General features: G+C 41.3%; 1 protein-coding gene across 1 annotated transcript in view; it reads right to left on the minus strand.

Annotated features, from left to right (window-relative positions):
• The window catches only part of TLN2 (talin 2), a 177,700-nt gene that overhangs the window by 99,611 nt on the left and 57,247 nt on the right, over positions 1 to 20,842 (minus strand). The window contains exons 21-30 of the mRNA XM_077828077.1: positions 19,131 to 19,244; positions 15,921 to 16,034; positions 13,794 to 13,928; positions 13,251 to 13,379; positions 12,171 to 12,273; positions 9,106 to 9,314; positions 7,826 to 7,945; positions 6,136 to 6,333; positions 3,924 to 4,063; positions 167 to 260 (exon numbers count right to left, since the gene is read on the minus strand). Of these exons, the coding sequence (XP_077684203.1) occupies positions 167 to 260; positions 3,924 to 4,063; positions 6,136 to 6,333; positions 7,826 to 7,945; positions 9,106 to 9,314; positions 12,171 to 12,273; positions 13,251 to 13,379; positions 13,794 to 13,928; positions 15,921 to 16,034; positions 19,131 to 19,244 (1,356 nt within the window). The remainder of the gene's footprint in view (positions 1 to 166; positions 261 to 3,923; positions 4,064 to 6,135; positions 6,334 to 7,825; positions 7,946 to 9,105; positions 9,315 to 12,170; positions 12,274 to 13,250; positions 13,380 to 13,793; positions 13,929 to 15,920; positions 16,035 to 19,130; positions 19,245 to 20,842) is intronic.

Raw genomic sequence — 20,842 nt, forward strand, 5'->3', positions numbered from 1 at the left:
TTGCATATCTCATATACAATTAGAGGGAAAAAAATTCTGCCACAGATATCAAGTGGGGGAGACTATGACACAGCGGCTATTCAGACAGGGAAACGAAAATGTAAAGCCTGACCGACATCTTCAGCACAGGAAGGTTCACCCCATGAGACCACAAGCTTGAGCATACCTCCAGTTCTCTGAGAGCATTGTCACACTCCTTCTGCCCAGGAGCCTGTTGGGTACACAGAGTGATGAGCTGGTTAATACTCTCCGTCACCGCTCTAAGGAGGGGGGAAAAAAGAAAAAAAAAAAAAAGATTTTGAAAACTGACTAACTTCCATTATTTCCAATTTTGTCTTATTCATCCGTACACTATGAAAAGCAGTTTCAAGCCCAAAATATTCTTCCACTTCTCTCACCGCTGGTACTTTCGGAGTGAGTGAGCAATATCATATTTGGTGGGGAGAATACTAACACTAATACAATACTAACCCCTGCTGAGAAAAACATAGTGAAAGAGACTCCAAGTGAAACTGGTCAACAGTAATCCTCACCTCAAACATAAGCCCCCTGTCCAAATCATTTGTCACTTAGCACACAAGCTATAGGTGGGATCTTCCTGTCATGATGGCAAGTTTCTAGGACATTTGCACAGTTTTGGTTCATAAAGGAAATCTGATGCATAATAAATGTAAATTATTTGACAGTTTATTTTATTCTGGATCTAATGTTATGGTGCAAATTCAAAATTAAGCCTGGCCACAGAACCACTATGCTTGGAAATGTCAGGAAACAGCAGCACCTAAAACCCACTTCCTAGCAAGCCAGGCTGTAGCACTGTTGTGCTCAGAGTACAATAAAAATTATTAAAAAAACAACCACCCAACATCTCTCCCCGAATAAAAAACAGAACGGTAGCAACTGTGTTGGCCAGAAACCCCATGGGGAAGTCGATGGCATGGGCCCTCAACCTGAATACCACTCTGTATAACCAAATGAGGGTGGAACTAAATTTTTCAACCATTTCAAATACTATACAAGCCCTGGTTTAGACAGAGTGTACTTTAGAGAATGTTGTGTTTGGCTGCTTGATGATCAGACTCTCAGCATTATAGACACTAATAAAAATGTGTGTTTTGAAAACCATCTTTTTTATTAAAGATCAAGAATGTTGCTAACGATACTTGATCACGCAGACTACATCAGACGCAATTAAAAGTATTTTAAATCATATGAACCTATCCTACATCTTACTGATAAGCACTGCCTCGTGCCTTCAAAGTTAATCTTCTATGGAATATGAAAATTCAACTGAAAAGATTCTGCAGATACAGGGGCAGTGGGTGGGGAGAGTGGGAGGGTCTAAGACAGAAGCAGAATGAAAAATATGTCAGCAAATGCCATGGTTTGTTCCATACTATTTTTTTTTCCAACTTGAATATTCATTTAACACAGTTTGTGTGTGTGAGACAGAGATATGTACGTGTCTCTCCATTGCTTTCTTCTGGCACTCAGGTATGACACGATACCTGTGCACAACTAACAAAACTGTAGAGGAAAACTAGTAGAGACAGACAAAAGAATGGCTTTGTGAATATCAGAGAGAGTGAGAGAGAGAGAGAGAGCGAGAGAAAGAGAGAGAGAGGTTAGTACAATTGTAAGCTAAGGAATTTTATGTTTTAGAGCAATCCCGAATCTGACAGTCACGTGTATTTTGCATTTTTCCAGTTTTGTTTGGTCTTGAGTTTGACGCTCAGTATAGAAACTAGTGAAGGTGTCATCAGCCCTTGACCAGATTTCACAACATGGCCCACACCATTCAGAGGAGCAACCCTTTGTTTTGTACAGTAGCTATACACAGCAAAGATTTCTACAATATTGGTGATGCTTAACACTATGTGGAAAAATACAATGGCTGCCATTTGACGATCTGCTGCAACACAAGTGACATATGTGTAATCCTTTAATGAGGATTTCTTAAATTCAGTGCTCAGAGATGGGTAGCAGTAACTTAATTTAATACTGAGGACCACGTTGTCATAGACAGTGCGACATGTACAATGCTGCACTCTTAGCCAAAATCGTACAACAGCCCAGTGGAAACTGCAGCAATTGCTTAAATGGATAATGAGAGGAAATTGTTTTAAAGCAGCTTAGCAATTTTGGTCCAAGGAGGAGATCCTGGACCACCTTATAGCCCGGTTTTCCTCTGCCACCCGCAGTACACAGATCACAAGTTGAGAACCAATGATTGGCATTGCACCAAGAGTATTGTCAGTCTGGTGAGCAAAGCATAGCACAAAGTACTGTATGTATATTAGCACTACAGAACAGGTCCAATCCGACAATTGGAATTGCTGATCATTCTCACCCCCTTCTTATTACACACGGGCTGCATGTCAAAAGTGGCAGCCTATGGAACTTGGGCACTGTGACGAAAGCACCAGCTAATGCATCACATTCATCTCGAGGCTGAGCAACTTTCATCTATGACCTACAAAAATAGCTCTTGGGCTTGGACTCTGTTCATCTATGGACACTTTTTCACTTGTTTCCCAATACATTCTTTTCTGGTGTGAATGGAACATGATACTCACAAAGGGAGTCCAAGCTTCACCTTGGAAATCACTTTTATTTAATGTCTAGGTTTCAAAATGCCAGTTTCTTCCCAATCCCTTAATATTCCCCTTCTGAAGACCAGTTTAATCTCCCCACCCCCCACTTTCAGCAATCCAAAGTGTACATAATTTATCCAGGTCTGGAAATTTTTCAAACGACTTAAAAAACAAAACAACAAAACCCTCATGAAAATGATTTAAGAAAGTGAAAGACAGCCAGCTGTACAACTACGAATACTTGTGTTCTCTGATCAAAACATGAATGGTAAGGAGAGGGCAGAGATTTCACTTTGAACAGACTATACAGTCTATTAAATTCTTGATTTCTGTAATGGATTATGCAGAGTTCCTGTGCAACTTAAATTCAGGGAACCAAACTCCTATGTAATGGCATGAAGATAAATGCAGAGATACCAGCGGCAGTGAAAAGGATTTACATTCCACATAATTTTTACAGAATTCTTCTCATTATGCTGTGAGTTGCAACAAAGTCACCAACTTCTGCTCGATGAAATTACAGTGCCAGGTATTTTCCCCTCCTCTTGATTTCCTTGTAGGCAAGGGTTATAGAATAGTGCTCTCCCACTGACCACGTAGAGACATCCAGGGTAAGTTAAGTCACCTAATTGTATTGTGTGTACTTCATTTGATAAAAGCAACTTGGGAAAAGAAGATAACATGGTGAGAGCACCCAGTAGTGGTACTGCAGCAGACCATTAACCAGATTTTTGGGCAGCTCTGACAGCAGGTTTGCAAAAGGTCTATACATTCCATCTCCTTGACTGGGGAGTGGGAGTGGACATTTAAAAGACAGGATCAACAGCAACGCCCAAATGAGATGAAAATGGCAAAAATAAAAACCTGGGGCTTAGCCAAAAAATAAAAGCAAGATCTCTCCCTGAACCCACTGAGCCATTTATAACCACAACATATGCAAGGACATTGCTTAGTAAGAGTTTTCTTTGAAAGACTTGCCAGCAGCAGGCATATAGCAACATCCTCAGCATCTGCATGTGTGAGAGCAGGGAAAGAGGTAGACAGGACGGACAAAGAACAAGCATTAGAAATAGTCTTCTTAAAAAAACAGACCAGATCTTCATCTGATGTAAGTCAGCGTGGCTCTGAGTTCAATAGAGCTATACTAATTTATACGAATCCAGTGTAAGCAAGCTTCCTCTGATTTCAGTTTCACTTAAGCTGCAGCATGGAACATTCTATATGGTTAACCAAGAGTACCAGAAGGATAAGCTAACAAATAATACATATGGTAAAGGAAAACAGTTAAACACCATTTTAGGAAAACGAAAGCAGGTGATATGCCTGTACCTTGCAGCTGCAGCTAGGAGGTTCTTGGCATTGGGAGCTCCAGGATCAACTGAGAGAGACTTGGCAGCCAACAGTAGCTTGCTGGAAGCCATAGAGATGTTCTTGAGGTTCCCTATTACTTGAATCTGGTCCTCTTTAGTCTGGAAAACCATAGCAGCATAACATTACACACACAGTTTGCATCAGCCAGAGAGACAGGTAAAACTTTAAGCAATACATTTTGGAATTCAATTGAATTATCCATCTAAAACCAATGACATGCATGGGACGACATTCCAGATAGGGCCACTAAGCATCGCCTCTGCTTGCCCAGATCGGTGCCTCTAGCTCCTTTCATACAGCAGAAAAAGAAACCCGTATACAAGGAGCTTGATTTCCAACAGTAAGAGCATTCACAGAGAAGTGGAAGGAAATTTAACTACTTGCTGAACAATGCTTTTGTTGTCAAGTCTCTTGTATGTCTCTGCCTGGCACAACTGACCCACATTGTTCAGTCAATGGGTACCGACTATATTCCAGCACCTTCTGTGTCATTTACAAGCACTCTTACTTACACCTTTACTGGCTTAAGCAAACAGAAATTTTGCAAAGAGACCTTCACAAACATTTAATTGTAAGGGTGCTCTATATGAAGAAGCAACAGTTTCTGGAAAACTAAATCTACCATGTAGCTTCATTTGATAAGCAGTTTGAATTTGACATCACATGACATCACTTTCAGGGAATGACGAAGAAATAATTTTACACACGTGAAGTTAGAAAATACAGGATAACAGTATGCGACAAACAGCAGTGGTTAGATTTCTTGTTAACGATCTATGCAATAAAATTAGCCTTTCTGTGTTAGAAATATTTGCAAACTGGTTGTATTTTACTTGGTTTATGTGAACCGGGTTTGAGTCTATATACGTGAACTGCTTTCACAGGTCACCAAGTCATATGATACTGTTTCTGTTCCGACTGAACGACTATTTGCAGACAGAAAGCATCCTTTTTTGTTCATACATTAGATGAAAACAATCAGTTATTTATGGATATTGTGATCGAGACAAACCTTTCTAAAGGGCCACAAGATCACTGCTGGTAGAAAATCTCTTGCAAATAGGCATTTGCACTAAAATTTACATTTTTAACTTCAGTGAACAGCCTTGTGACTAAAGGCCTCTCACACTAGCGTTTGTGAGTAAGTGATTAAGAGCTGACCAGCATCAGCATGGCACAAATTGATGGATTTTGTTTGCAAGAATATTCAGGGCTGCTTTTTGCTATATTAGCCCAGCTCTAGCCACAGAGCATTAGGTTTAAGGGACACTACGTCAGCACAAGACCTGAAGTGTGACTTTAATAAATATAGTGATGTTGAAGAGCACAGATTTGTAGCCGTGGAGCCTGCAAATCAACCAGGTAGCTGCAGAAGAGGTAAAAACCAAGGTGGTAGTGGGGCAAGTTGACTCATTCTACACCCAACTCATTCTATACCCTACTAAATTTATTAAAGTCACACTTCGGGTATTGTGCAGACCTAGTGTCCCTTAAACTATATTTTTGGTCTGGAGGAACAGGGGTGAAAGAATTCCTTTGTTTCCATGTCCATTCAGTCCCTGGGCTTCCACCTTGCAAAACTACACAATGCTGTCACACACATTGCACTTTACCAACCTTCTCCAGAGGCTGGCTCCAGTCTTCAGCAGATCCATGGATGTGATGTAAAGTGTATGCTCTGGTGTCACATTGAATGGGAGATGCCAAATTCAGATTATAGGGGATTTACTGTGTGCTGAGTCCCCTTCATACTCCGATTCTTTGGGGGCATTGGACACTCAAGCTCTACAGCTGCTTAAGTTTAACTATCTTAAACTCCTATTACACTCCTGGGTAATTACACCACAATAGAAAGTGGTCCTTTACAAAGCTACTGACCATTAGAAAAGGCAATGGATTACTCTATCTTCAGCTATATAGATCACAAATCAATTACGACAAGGCTCACGCTACATGGATGAGCATGAAATCATAGTTTCAACAAGCACCAGGAACAGATACACCCATCTATCTTGCACAATATGCAAACCCCACCATGCTCTTGTCACTTCTGAATGACATCTGACTCTTCTGTAACATCCTCTGCCTCCATATATGTTTAGACTAGACACTTTAACATCCCTACATGCCTAGGGTAATACAGCTACCCACTACAGTCACCAAAACTCACTTGTGCTTGACCAGCCATTTCAATACCAGCATCAAGGAACTCATCGAAGTCATCACTGAACTTTCCGGAAGCTGCAGCCAACTCTCCGCTTTGGCCCCGGGTAGCATGAACCACTTCCCCTGCTGATTGGTTCAGGTCAGCTGCAGCCTGGTTTAGTTCACTTTGGGCTTCTTGGAAAGATTTAGAACTTGGAGGCAGCTTCAAGAGAAGAAGAGATGTGTCTTAGTGACCACAGAGATCAGTCATTCAGACTAGACCTTAATTGTGCAGTTCAACACAAATCAAAACGTTAAAGTAACGGAAGTGTGACTTTGAACCTGACAATAACACTCTGCATAGATTCCATGGCCACAAGGGACCACTGTGATCATCCAGTTTGACATCCAGTACCTGAATTGTTAGGATTTCTTTTATTTCAGAGATAGGCCCGAACCATAATCCTGTGTAACAACCATTCTGCTGGCTGGGCTGACTGCAGGTACTAAACTCTAAACATCTTGCTCCAAAGTGCAGGACTCTACCAGTTGAGCTCAAAATAGGCAGTCCATTAGCCAGGAGGAAAAGCAGCTATCTTCAGGCTCAGTTACAGAAGGGAACAGACCCTCAGTCAGTGTTACCCCCAGATCCAGCAGCCCCTAAAACTTCAGGATTGTTCAATATTGTTCTGATTTTGGGGGGATCAAATCCATTTCTGCTTTAGATATTGGCGGGTTAGGGTCAAGTAATTGATCCCCATCTCAGAGGCGACATGGAAATTCTCTCATTTGTCCTTTCATTCTAAAATACTAGCAGCTGTAAACTAGGCACAAACTTTGGAGGCTCCAGTATTCCAAGGCATTATCCAGTCCCCAAAATAAGCTTCACAGAATGGATTTACAGTAACTGTACTGAAGAAGAGCTCTGTGGAAGCTTAGAAGCTTCTCTCTTTCACCAACAGAAGTTGGTCCAATATTACCTCTCCCACCTTATCGCTGTAATATCCTGGGACCAACACGGCTACAACACTGAAAATTACAGTAACTGTGTTAGTATTAAATTGATCCTAATTGTGTGTGAGGCCTGAATTGACTATTGCATTCATGGAAGTACTTGACTGATTGTACCTGAAAGCGCAATCCTCCATTAATCTGTGGAACTAGCAGTGGAAGAGTAAACTTGACCAAACTACACAACACCCATATGCCCCGGGCAAGTTACAACTTTTGTCAGCTATTAATGACATTCAGGGAGGGAAACAGGGACATGACTTGTCATTTCATTTAAACAGATTCACCACAGATTTTTAGAAGGGATGCGACAGAAAAATAGTGACATTCTGATACAAAGCATCAGAAGGGAATATCCCCAGGTGGCAGGGATCATGGTCCTTACACTGACTCAAAAGGATCACTTCTAGGAAGAAAACAGATTGCATGTTTCAAGTGTCCACATCCATTCAAACATTGGTCCCTCTGCTGAGACTAAAACAAAGGAGCGAATGTTAACCTAGGCAGGGTTAACAATCTTTACAACACGGAGACATCCCCAAAATCAACAGAAAAGCAGTTCAGGATAAAAAATGGCTACTATAAAAGACTGACTTGTAATCTAGAATGAACTGGCTATTCAAGAATTTAAAGAATTTAAAATGTGAGGAACCCAAGTCAGATTTTTACTTCTGAAACACCATTTAACATCTAAGATTTCTCACCGAATCAACAAGCAGTTTCTTGCTGGATTCTCCAATGCTCTTCAAGGCCACATCAACATCCTTTTGTCCAGGCAGACAATTCACGCAGTTATTTAGTGAGTGAGACACTGCTTTGGCCACCTGGAAATATACATACAGGCACAGGCAAAACAAACAAGAAATCCCAATGAGGAATAAGGTCCCATATCACAATAAAATCTAGCTAAAAGGCAGTGTGTTTTGGAATGTCTAAATCCTAATCCTGGTTTAACAATGACTCCTCCTCTAAGGCGAGTCATAACCTCTCTTTTTCAGTTTCCCCATCTACAGGGGAAACTAGCCAACTAACCGGGTGTTAGTTACAGAAAAGCTTTAAGTATTATTGTTCACACAGGCCTGCAGCAAGGTCGCCTGTGAGGAAAGGAGCAAATGGGGCAGTTTGCCCTGGGCACCCTTTTTCAGAGTGCCCCAAACCAAACGGCATTGCAACCTGGTGTGCAGGGTCACAGTGCCACTCAGGTTTAGCCTCGGAGACACTGAGATCCCACATACTGAGTTGCAACACCACTCACTGAAATCCCACCCCCCGCCCCGATGGGGGTGCTGCTGGGCCAAACCTAAGTGGATTTACGACCCTTCATGACAGGTCATAACACCTGAGGTGTGGAGCCAGGGCCAGCACCGTGGGACAGGAGTCAAGCTGCTGCAGTGGGGTGAGAATGGTGCAGGATCACTCTCCACCCACCCATCCCTTGCCACCCTGCAGTGGTAATATTTCGGAAGGGTGGAGGGCCTCACTTTCAGATATTTCCCCAGATTCCCAGAAACCTTTGTGCAGCCCTGGCCTCAAGGCACTATTACTTAAACCATGTCTCTCAAATTTTGATTTAAAAATAGTCATACTCCCTCAATCAACAGAAAAAGGACCTTTTGTTCCGATAACACAGTGATGAGATCCAGTAATGCTGGATCCAGAAACACTTGTTTAGAAAAACAGATTTGTTACAAACACTGAAAGTAGACTCAGGACCCTTCATTTGCTAACATCAAATTTAATTACTTTTTCTAGTTCACAACCAAAAGTATACTGCCCAAATAAGGCATGGGTTAAAGGCCTTATTCACATGCAGTAAGGTACAGCAGGCACATGACTGAGTCTCTTAAAAAGAAGCCTTTGTAAAGAGAATTACATTAACTGCCTATCTCCCAAAGGTGCCTAGAAATTACATTCCAGCACTGGCTGCATTATTAGTGCCCTAAGCTAAACATTCTCAAGTCACTCTGCACTTTTTGTAACTTACCTGAGCTAACCTCTGCTGACTTTCTGCATCCCCAGGTGCAACCAGAGCCTGTTTTGCTTCCTGAATAAGCATAGCAGAGCCTTCCATGACGTCCCTTGCAGAATCTAACATCGCATGTGCTGCCATTGGGTCAGTGGTGGATGCTGAAACGCCTCGTGCTGCCTGAGCCAAAGTCTTCAGAGCTTGAGCCGTCTCCCTGGCAGCAACCCCTAAATTCAGATTTCATGAAATACTCGGTTAGTATCCTCTAAGGCGCAATCTGTATTCTTTTACGGCAGCTGAATTGCAAGGTAATGACCCCCTTTCTACAGAACACGGCAAACATTTTAAAATTAGAATGTTTCAGATGTGAACATGTTTGAGAAATGCCCACAGAAAAGCCATAAAATCAATATTATACCCACAAGAGCACATTTCAGGGTGGTTCTAAATCACCAAATATCTTTTTTTATGGAGCGAGAAGAAGAAAAATTTAACAGTTTCAAGTTACTTCCAATTTAGCTAGTGAAAAAGTACAAGTCTTAGCTACCAGCGAGAAGTTCAAAAAAGACGAAATGACTGAGGAGTCTAAATCCTATTGGCTTTCAAGGAGACTTAGGGCCCTGAGAGTCTAAGTCTCTGTGGAAAATGGGACTTTGGCTTTTGAAATTTTCACCAACGCTGAACAGGGCACAAGCTGAAATTCAAGTATAAAAGCTATATAGAGGCTTACAAGGAGTAAGCAGCACAGTAGCAAAACTTAGTTTCATCATGCAGACGGTCATATAGCAGACCTATGAAAACTGGCTTGTGTAGCCTGTCTGACCTAGACTCTCCATATGTTCACAGCCATGTTGCCAAGACCAGTGACCCTGTAAGGAGTGGAAGAATGTAACTATCTCGTGTTTAAGTCAGCCCTTATTGAAATGCTACACAGTACCCTGAAGTCTTAAATGATCTTTATTAACCCCCAGAGTAATGGAGGTAAAATCATTGTCTACCCAGCAATGAACTGCATAACAACATGCTCCATTTATGTAGGTGTCTTTTTCAGTTACAGCACAGAGGTTAACTGTCATTCCTACAACAAAAATACTACATAAAGGTTCCCACTCACTGCACCAGCCTGCTTTGTTACATCACTTGCTTTCCAATCTATAAATATTTAGACAGTTACACAGCTGGGATGTAGTTTTACAACCTAATGAATACAAATTACATGGCTACCACTTAAAAGTGTATTAACGTTAACATGCTCAGTACAACAACTGCAGAAGTAAAGCAGGGTTAATTCTATGCAGTGATAGGGTTTGCTACTGTTTCTAGTTTCTATCCCTCTCTTCAGTGACCTGCACTACAAATTTTGCCTTTGCCTATTCCTTACTTATGAGCCACAAATAACTCCTCAACTCTTCCCAGAAAAATCCTCTTTTTTCTACATTAGAAGCATCAGGTTCTGAATTCTTTTTTCTTTCACTGTTTACTTCGGACTGGAATGGGAGTCAGAAGCCCTGCCTTCTAATCCCAGATTATCCACCACCTGTTTTATGACCACGTGCAAGTCACTTCACCTTTCTATGGCCCTTTCACCATTCCCCTTCCCATAATTATTCTGATTTGTTTATTTAACCTTTGACCTCCTCAGGGCAGGGACTCTCACAGCACACAGATCAATAAGGTCCTGATCACTGCTGAGCCTAAGATGCAGCTACTGTCAGTCCAAATAAAAGGCAGAATGAGGAAGATGAGTTTTAATATTTATGGCTCCAACCTGGGCCTTTAAAGATCATGCCCAAGTCCTTCAGGAGGCAAGTCAGTCCCTGAAACGTCTAATATAACAGCCATGCAGATTGATAAAAGGGGGGTCATCTTCACGTATCATGAAGCAAACAATAAAAAAAATGCCTGATTGTTCAGTCTTTCATTTGGGGGCAGTGAGTTTCAGTCAAACAAAACAAGGGAAACTTGCAAATGAACTGAAGGACAAATACGAACTGCAGTGGCTCTGCCACCCGTGGAACATAAAATTAGGTTTAACAGTACCCACGTGCTGTGCAGTAAACAACAAAACACCCATATACTACCACCAAACCCCTCTGCATTTGTTCAAGCACAAAAAGATCCTCATATTACTGAAGCTGGCATGAGATAGAAAGTACAGAAACAGATACTGAAGAGGGTCTTTCAGCTCCATAGGAATGCATTACCGGATAGGATTTTCTAACCTAACAGCTATCTCATTGCTTGATTTTAAAAGAGCTACTAGATTTCAGCTTCAAGTGTCAAGACTTTTGAATTTTCACTGGACATCTGACACTGACTACTGTATGACTACGTAATAAAAATTTGTGTCCTCTTAATCCAATTATATCCGGTTCAAATGAAAGCAACTGACATCTGTGTAGTCTTGATCCACTTACATCAAATGAAACAGTAAATGCCATAATGCTTATCAGTAAAATTTAAAAATATCCCACTGCAGCATTAACATCTACTTAGAGAATTTTAAGGACTAATATTTCACATCCATTTAAATGTATGCATCCTTTTCCAAAACAGAAATGTTAATACTTTTTATAAACAAACCTTTCAGTCCCTAAAATAATGCACACAAAACGTGAGCTGGAGTAACTGTGGAAAACCACATACGGAAAGATTGTGCGTCCATGTCATCCACTGGCTTCATCCCTTACTATGAAAATCTGATGCATGAATTAGAGATGCTAACTGCATGATACACGTAAATTCAGAACATGCAGTAAGGGGTGCACCATTTTAACTAACACATCTTGCGTGTGTTTTGGACCACAGAACATAAAAAACCCAAGTGCTTTCAACTATTCAATACATAAACGGCAACATTTTCAGCTTAACTGGGTTTTCACAACACTAACCTCTAAAACACTTGGTGTTTAATTGTACATTGAAGAGCTATCTCCTCCACAAAAAAGGTTTAGATTGCATTTTTTTAATTAACAGATGCCCCAACCTATATTGAATATACACAGATAGACAGCAGCCTCTGCAACCTGGTATCTTCTTTTACAAAGTGTCTTATTTTCGTTTGCCATTTCCAGTAACAGTACCTGTGTAGTGCTCATTGCCTTGAGCAGCGCAAGTCAACAGCTGGGCCATTGATGAACCAACAGCTTTGGAGGTACTGCCAAGGTCCTGCGCACATTTTTCCAACTGTGAAAATATTCAAGAGGTAACAGTCTTTGTTTAAACTGAATTAAAATAAATTCTCCTTTCAAGAGCAATGGAAAGATTTCCTATCCACTCCCTCCCAACTAGCATCCACCTCAGCTACTGAAACCTACACCTTGCTGCCCTGCATTAGTGAGTCTCAGACCCTGATGAGCATATTTTCATTGTACAAGTTGAATGAAATGAAGGTAGCAAATAGCATGCACAATGAGAAGGAAATTTTAAAATTTAGTTCTGATAATTAGCAATATAAGTATTGACATTTGTTTTCTTAAGAACATATTTTGCTCTCTAAGCCCAAGGTAAAAAAAACCAAACCAACTTAAAAACAAGAAATGAGCTCTCATGTATTTTTCATTACAATACACTGGCTAAACAAAGGAAAGAAAGACCTTAAAAATCTTTCTTATAGCATCCTTAAAAGCTGAATTTTTTTCCTCAGTACTCTAGAGAAGAAGGCCCTGCCTCCAATAGTTATTTCAGTCAGAGAATAGGCTTCTTATTGGCATAAAGATGTTTCATGGTGTCAGAGGTGCTGGAACAGTTTGTATAGTGGGGGTGCTCAGAGCCACTGAACCAAACTGTAAACCCTGTATATGATGGAAACAACTTCAAGCCAAGGGCCACAGCAGCACTCCCAGCACGTGTTGAGGATAGGCTGACCAGATAGCAAGTGTCAAAAATCGGGATAAGAGGTGGGGGGTAACAGGTGCCTATGTGAGAAAAAGACCCAAAAATCAGGACTGTCCCTATAAAATCGGGACATCTGGTCACCCTAGTTGGGGATGGATTTTGGAAGAATTTCTGTGTAAAATGCCATTGGAATGAGCATCAGCCAAACATGTGACTCCTTTTACCAATGACACCTTAAAACTGAATTTTAACAACAGCTCTCTCAAGTTATGGGACAGAATTCCTAAATGAGGACCATGCTAAGCCTCTTCTGCCCCACCATTTACCGTTTCTCCTGGGAGTGGTTTTAACTGTCCATCTACAGCGGCCATCTTTGCATCTTGCAGTTCATTTCTGAGTGTTTGGACTGTGTTCAAAGCAGAGTCAATTTCCATAGGGCCACATGCTTCATGAGCCTATCCAGAAAATAGACAAACAGAAATGGTTAGTATCATTAAGCAACTGTTCTACCACCAAAAATGGGAAGATTCATCACTGATCATGTCTTGGAAGATTATCTGTTTCTGAAGAGACTATGCAGACACAAAAGGTCATCTTGGCATGTTGCATATCTTGGATACAAAACTACTGCACAACATACTTAGCTTGCCAGCAAAGAAATTGATTGTCCAGAGCCACAAAGGGAAGTGACGCATATTTAGCACCGTTCAATTTCATTTTACGTGATTAACTCACGATCAATAGAGCTAAAAGAAAAGCAATGAATACAGACTTCCAAATGACATTTCCCACTGCACACAAGCTTTTACAAAATCAGGTGTTTTAAGCCACAGTTAACCTCTAACTGCTCAAAAAGGATATAGACCCACCTTTTGGGAGGCAGTTCTTAGCTCAGCTAAGCTCGTTGCAAGGTTCTTGGCACACTGACTTAGCTGCATTGCTGCCGCTTGGTCACTTACAGTAGGTACTGCAGCTTTGGCTGACGCCACCATCTTACTTCCAGGCTATTTAAAGATTAGAGAAGAATGTGTTGTGATTCATCAGCTCACGCCTATAACCTTGTATAAATGCTTCAACTATGAAACTAGGTCTAGAACTGACAAAACAGTTAGGTCACTACGTTTTGCCATTACCACTGTTTAGGCTGGCAGCCACCTAATCAGGACCACTCGCTAACAGGACCACTGCAAATGCATCCAATTTTACCTACGCTTTGTCCCTATCCAATCTTGATTTGTGTATTCACATGCTGTGCCTTGTCATTACCCTGAGCAGTGGGATCTCTGCAGCAGACACTGTTTTTGCTTTACTTATTTGTACAGTGCCTAGCTCACTGTCTGACTGGAGCCTCTAAGTGGCTCCTGTAATATAAATAAATAAATAAAAGGGAGTTTAAATATTTAAACAGAACAGTTTACCATTTTGTGCGTGTTTACACAGACATGCATGGACAATATACATGGTACATTTGTAATTTCTTGGAACATTTCTGAAGATTTAATGTTTTTCTTCTCAATATTAGTAAACAGAAAACAAGATCAGTAATAATCCAGTCAAGTAATAATCGAGCACAGGATCTGCGGAAAACACATCTTGCTTACCTTCCAATACTGTACTATGTCATCTCCATGGTCCCCAAGTACTTAAACAGACAAGGTGAGTAGTCCTAGTGACTTCAATGGGACCACATGGGTGAGCAACCCTGACAGGGTGCTCCAATGCTGCACGGAGTACCTTAATGACAAATTAGGCAGAACAGAAAGGGGATAATTGCCCTAATTAAATCATGGCAGGTCAGGTGAGGCTGATTAGGTCTGGCGCTAATCAGGCCAAGCACAGAGAAAAACAGCTCCTGAGCTTGAGTGGAGGCAGTTTTAAACACAGGAAGCTGATGGACTCGACTTGTCGTTTTGGGCTTTGGAATGTCTTCAGGGAGGAAAAATAAAATGTGTATCTCTCAAAAGAGAAAAGCACCTGTGATTTTTGCTTTTATTCAAGCCAGACCACAGCTCGAGACAGTCCTGTGACAGCAACATGTGTAGAATTAGATTCAATGCCTTATTTCACTTTTAATACCCCACCAAGTGGTATAGTAGTGACCACTGACAAGATTCACTTCTTCCCCATAAGACAGAAGGGAATGCCTGGCAAATCTGAAAAATGTATAGTGCACATTAATGCTAGCATTTCAGTATACAGAGCTTTCTGATTTTATTTTAACTGCCAATAATAGTTCCAACATTTATCTTGAAGCAACAGCTGGCTGTTCTTTTGTTCCATGTTTGGAAAGAAGCATGGACTATTGCTTATCACCTGGGTTCTCCTCAAAATCGTGGTCAAGTTAGATCACCTTTGTGTCTCAGAAAGCCATCTGAAAAGCAGGGGAGATACTCCCCCCCAAAGGGCTTGAGAACTCCAGATGAAACACAGTGGCTGAATCTAAACTAAGGAACTGTACAATGATGGTACTTCCAGCTCCAGCAGAATGTATAATAGCTCTAGTTTAGGCAAGGTTCCAGACACTCATGGCATTTTCACTGCCTGTCCAATTGAGCCTCCTTTTCAGGAGCCAGTCTCAGCGCAAAGTGTATCACATTTTCACAAAGCTGAAATGTGCTTTCTGTGGCTCAAACTCGGGGCAGTTGTGGCATCACCTACTGCCCCAGTGACAAACTAAGTTCTCCTCACCACAATCAATGACTTAACATACAGCTCTCAATGTGACATGCAATTTTCTCACTCCACAAAGTGAAGACGACAATTCAAGACCCACAAGGTGCTCTTGAGGGAAAAAAAATCTACTCTATTTCAGTGCTTTGGGCATTGGCCTGTTAAACCCAGGGTTGTGAGTTCAATCCTTGAGGGGGCCATTTAAGTATCTGGGGCAAAAATTGCAGATTGGTCCTGCTTTGAGCAGCGGGTTGGACTAGATGACCTCCTGAGGTCCCTTCCAACCCTGATAGTCTATGATTCCATGATTCTTTGATTCAGTTTACCTGAAGGAAGTTCTGGCTGGAATTTATCAGAGCAAGCTGAGCACTGAGGTCTTCTGCCTGAGCCTGGCTTCCCCTCACACCCTGCACCAGCTGAGGAATGTGGTCAGCAACATTCTGTTGGCAACAAAGCAGAAAGTTTTAATTGTTAAATTTAAAAAACTCATTCAGTACTAAACAAAGCCTCACAACCTATGGAAGGGACCTAGAATTTAACAGGGATGATACCAATATGATTCTGTAGACAACAGTTAGGGTTCCACAGAATTTAATAAATCGGAGATTGACGGTTTAGGAGAGTTCCTACAGTATTTGGAGAACTTGACTCTTCCTACAGAATTCTATAAGTTAGTTTATAAAGGAAGGTTAAGACTTTTCTGTAATAAAAAATGGTTTAGCAGAGATATTTTCACTGACTCAGGAATGTTTTATTTTGGACATTAAAACTACTGTTTTACACTCTAAATTGCTTAGGTGTGTAGATCTTTAAAGCACCCCTCTTGCTTCAAGAAAACTTTAACTCTCTCCTTTGGTACTCAGCTTACTTTTATCTGACTTCCAATAAGATGTTTATAGTATGGTTGTAAGGTTCTGAAAATGTATATTGTTAAAAATGTATTCTCACCCCTATTCAAATGTCAACTCATGTTCACATGATTTATCCCCAATACAGTCTCCAAAAATGTTTTCCTAAAGTTTAAGTACTCTACATCAGGAAGAAACTTCAAAAGAGGATTTCATCTGCTGTATAATAGATCAATGTCAAAGCTCAACTTGAATGAACAGCAGTCAACACATAGGACAAACTGCCTTTTGCATTTCCATTGAAAAAGATATCAGCTACCTCCCAGACAACTTTCATATGCCCCGCCCTTTGAGACTTATTCAAGCTACTTCTTTTATTTACCAAATTTTCAAAAACTGTAACGTGGAAGGTAACATACTTAACAGCCAATTGGTAAGTGTTAATGTCTTTTTTCTGGGATCTTTGACTTGAAAAGGTGTCGTCTATTATAGTGGCTATGTTCCTGACTTCTGCATAGCTTCTCTCTGTAGAAGAATAGGCTCTTTTGCACTCCACTTTATTTCTTATTTCTCTAGAGACCTTGAAGCAACATTATTCATAAGCACAAATTAGTCTGCCAGCTGTAGCTAAACCACAAAAGAACAGTCTCTTGTCAAGTGATTTACTCTGCGCTCTGGCTTACAATCAGGAAAATGTGAGGACGTCTCCATGCACTTACCTCTGGCATGTCTCAGCTCTGTGCTCTCAGCAACCTACCTGTCACTGAAGCTGGAACCCCATAACCCAACACTATGGTCTAATTACAATTTGGTTTGGAAAGGGAAAGGGAATGTAAGGGCAGAGACTACATGTAGGTTAAAAGAAAAGGAGTGCTTGTGGCACCTTAGAGACTAACCAATTTATCTGAGCATAAGCTTTCGTGAGCTACAGCTCACTTCATCGGATGCTGTAGCCCCCAAAAGCTTATGCTCAAATAAATTGGTTAGTCTCTAAGGTGCCACAAGTACTCCTTTTCTTTTTGCGAATACAGACTAACACGGCTGTTACTCTGAAACCTGTACATGTAGGTTGACCAAGTGAACCTGGGTCACAGTATCAAGCTGCTATCCATGTTGTCTTGGTACACTAGGGAAGGATTTAATGTCATTACACCACAAGCCACTAGCCTTGCTTTATAGTGTGTTAAAGTAGAGCACTCAAATATTTCACTAGTAGTAGTCACCCCAGTCCAGTTTTATTACTATTCATCATTTCCATATCATCTCTGGTGAACGTGGTGTTTTACACATGTGTAGAAGGTCAATCCCTGCTCAAGTTGATTACCATCTAAATTAGACAAGTCAGGTCCATGGACCAAGGAAAGGGAAGGAAACAGTAAAAATAAATAGGAAGGAAAGTACTGCTCATGGGCAGCTGCACTCTGCACTGCGACACGACCTCCTTACCTGTATTGGAGCACCCCTGGAGCACAGACACATACATTCCTTTCCCCACCTGTACAATATTCACTGGATACCACCTCTGACCATAAAGAGCAGCCTGCCAGTTGGCCTACATGACACCATGCAACCACTTATATGGCATGAAGTTAAATCTCTTGTAATGCACAACAGAAAAACACAAGTTGACAGCCACAAGTGATAATTCCTCATATTCATGAGATCTGTATAAGAATTTCCACCCCACAGTACACACACAAACCTCTCCCTGAACAGCCTTCAGGGAGGCGATGTACAGGTATTGTGATTAGCAGCCACACTCAGTTCAAGAAGCATGACACAGATACCAATTACTAATAGGGTAGAAGATCTTTACTTCTGCTGTGTCAAGTGATGCTGGGGGCACAGCTAACAAACACCAGCCACTGAACATGAGTGTTACACCTAATTCCACTGGTCACCACCAAAGGGACAATGTCTCCTATTTCTCTAGTCAGGATCAATTAAGACCTTAAACAAAAAAGAGGTAAGGCCTAATTATGTTGCAGTAGGCTTTGTATCTGTCCCCTGAGTACTACACTACTTCAAAGCAATGCTCCTTAGACAGCTCTGGAAAAGCATACAGACTCTGAAGGCGATTCACCATGGGGGCTTCCTACACAGTGAACTGGCTGTGAAGGCTTCCTTTCACTTCACTACTCTTTCAGTGCACTAATTGCAAGGCAACCACTAAGTAATCCAGTTTATAATCAAATCTAACATCTCTCTGCCTGAAGTACTCTACATGTACGGTATTGCTGATTTATCTACAGCATACACCCCAAGAAATATGCCACATTTGCAGCAGGTTTGCATTTTGGAGATACTTACAAAAATATTCACATCTGCCCATCCTCTGTAATCGGTACTGCCTAAACATTTGTAAAAGGCATCTACCTTAGACAAGGCACACAGCTGCCTTCTAAAACATTTCCCTGATTTTAACAGATAACTCACTGTGGACAACAAAACAGGAAAAAAGCGTTCTTAGAAGTATATGCAGTGTTATATTTGGTACAGCGACAGAACAAGAATCAAATGCTTTGGAGTCAGATTGACACAGGCAACTTAAGAATTCCTGTCCACAGGCACAAAGTGATTAAATCAAGGGAGGTGAATTTCAGTTTCCAAAGAAGTTACCTGTGTTAAAAGGGACACATACTACAGATCATCTGCCAAGTGACTGCTTCCTCTATTAGGAAATCTTACCTTGCAGCTCTGGACGAGTTGCTGGTGGGCTACTGTGTTCTTGTTGGAAACGGCCGCATTCTGAGAGGCTGCAATTGTCTGAGTGGCAGCAGCTGCTGCCTGTTTAGCTGCAAACTTTAAAGTGGGGGAAAAACAGTTAAAAGGCTGAACTGGTATAAGCTTGGGTAATGTAGAGAACACAACAGACAAAATATGTATTATTGCATTTAGCAACTGGAACCTATGAAGTCATTACCTCCCCTGGACTTAATTTACCATAAAGAACTCTGTCACTTTCCACTCCAGATGAAAAATGAACTGATCATTGTTACCAATCCTTAAATTTCTAACAACAAAGGGAAAAAACACCTGGCACCACAAACATTCTAAGAACATCCTTCTTCACACTTTTCAGAGTAACAGCCGTGTTAGTCTGTATTTGCAAAAAGAAAAGGAGTACCTGTGGCACCTTAGAGACTAACCAATTTATTTGAGCATAAGCTTTCGTGAGCTCATCCGATGAAGTGAGCTGTAGCTCACGAAAGCTTATGCTCAAATAAATTGGTTAGTCTCTAAGGTGCCACAAGTACTCCTTTTCTTCTTCACACTGTTAGTCTTTCATCGCAAAAACTTGTTAGGAATACTGAAGAGCTATTGTTAAAATAGCCTACAGGATGACGACAGGCTGCTGAATGAGATGTGAAGACCCACAGCCATCTAAAGCAGGGGTTCTCAACCTTTTTCTTTCTGAGGCCACCACAACATGCTAAAAAAACCTCCATGGCCCACCTGTGCCATAGCTGTTTTTCTCCATATAAAAGCAAGGGTCAGTGTTAGGTGGTAGTAAGCAGGGCAATTGGCATGGGCCTCATTGCACGGGGGCGCCCGCAAAGCTAAGTTGCTCAGGCTTTGGTTACAGCCCTGGATGGTGGGGCTTGGGGACCCGGCTTTCAGCCCCATGCTGTGGGGCTTTGGCTTTCTGCCCTGGGTCCCAGCAAATCTAATGATGGTTCTGCTTGAAACCTTCTTGTGGCCTCCTAGGGGCCCCCAGACCCCTGTTTGAGAACCACTGATCTAAAGCATTAGGAATAAAGTACAGTTGTTTATGTGGATTCAGAAATTCTTTCAAAGGAGCCTCTCCCCTCATCCGTAGCATTTTAATTAAGATGCAGGTTGAAGTAGTAAGAGTTTCGTCTGTTATGTGCAGAAAGTCAACTGCAAGGGTTTTGAATTCAACTATCATGGAACTGCAATATGCAAAACACATCAAGGAAACTAGTAATAGAAACTGGATTTATATTCCAAAGAAGAACTTGGCACCAAGTTTAAAAACAATGTAGACACGTTTGCAAACTAGCTCTCGAGTTTAACCTAAAGTGTTGTGTCACTGACATCTTGATTGCTCAACACTCTGCTAAATGCTATAGTCGCTTGGCAATAATGAATTGCACCACCACGGAAGAGACCATGCCTATGGAGTGGAACAACTTGCAGAGGTTTAGCTCTAGGGATATACGGGTTAATCGATGGAGAGGAGGGTAAATAGAGCAGTCCACATTGCGACATTAGCAGTCCAAAGAGCAGAATCATGGCTGCATCTTGAAAAGCATTCCTCATGGGAGCAAAGGACCAGTTCTACTTGGGACTGCTCAAAGCCAAAAAGGTAAGACACTAAGGTGATCATATGTGGAAGACATGAAGGGACGAGTTTGCTTGGGTCTAAAAATATAGAG

Source organism: Eretmochelys imbricata, chromosome 10, assembly GCF_965152235.1.
Source record: "Eretmochelys imbricata isolate rEreImb1 chromosome 10, rEreImb1.hap1, whole genome shotgun sequence".
Taxonomy (NCBI): Eukaryota; Metazoa; Chordata; order Testudines; family Cheloniidae; genus Eretmochelys; species Eretmochelys imbricata.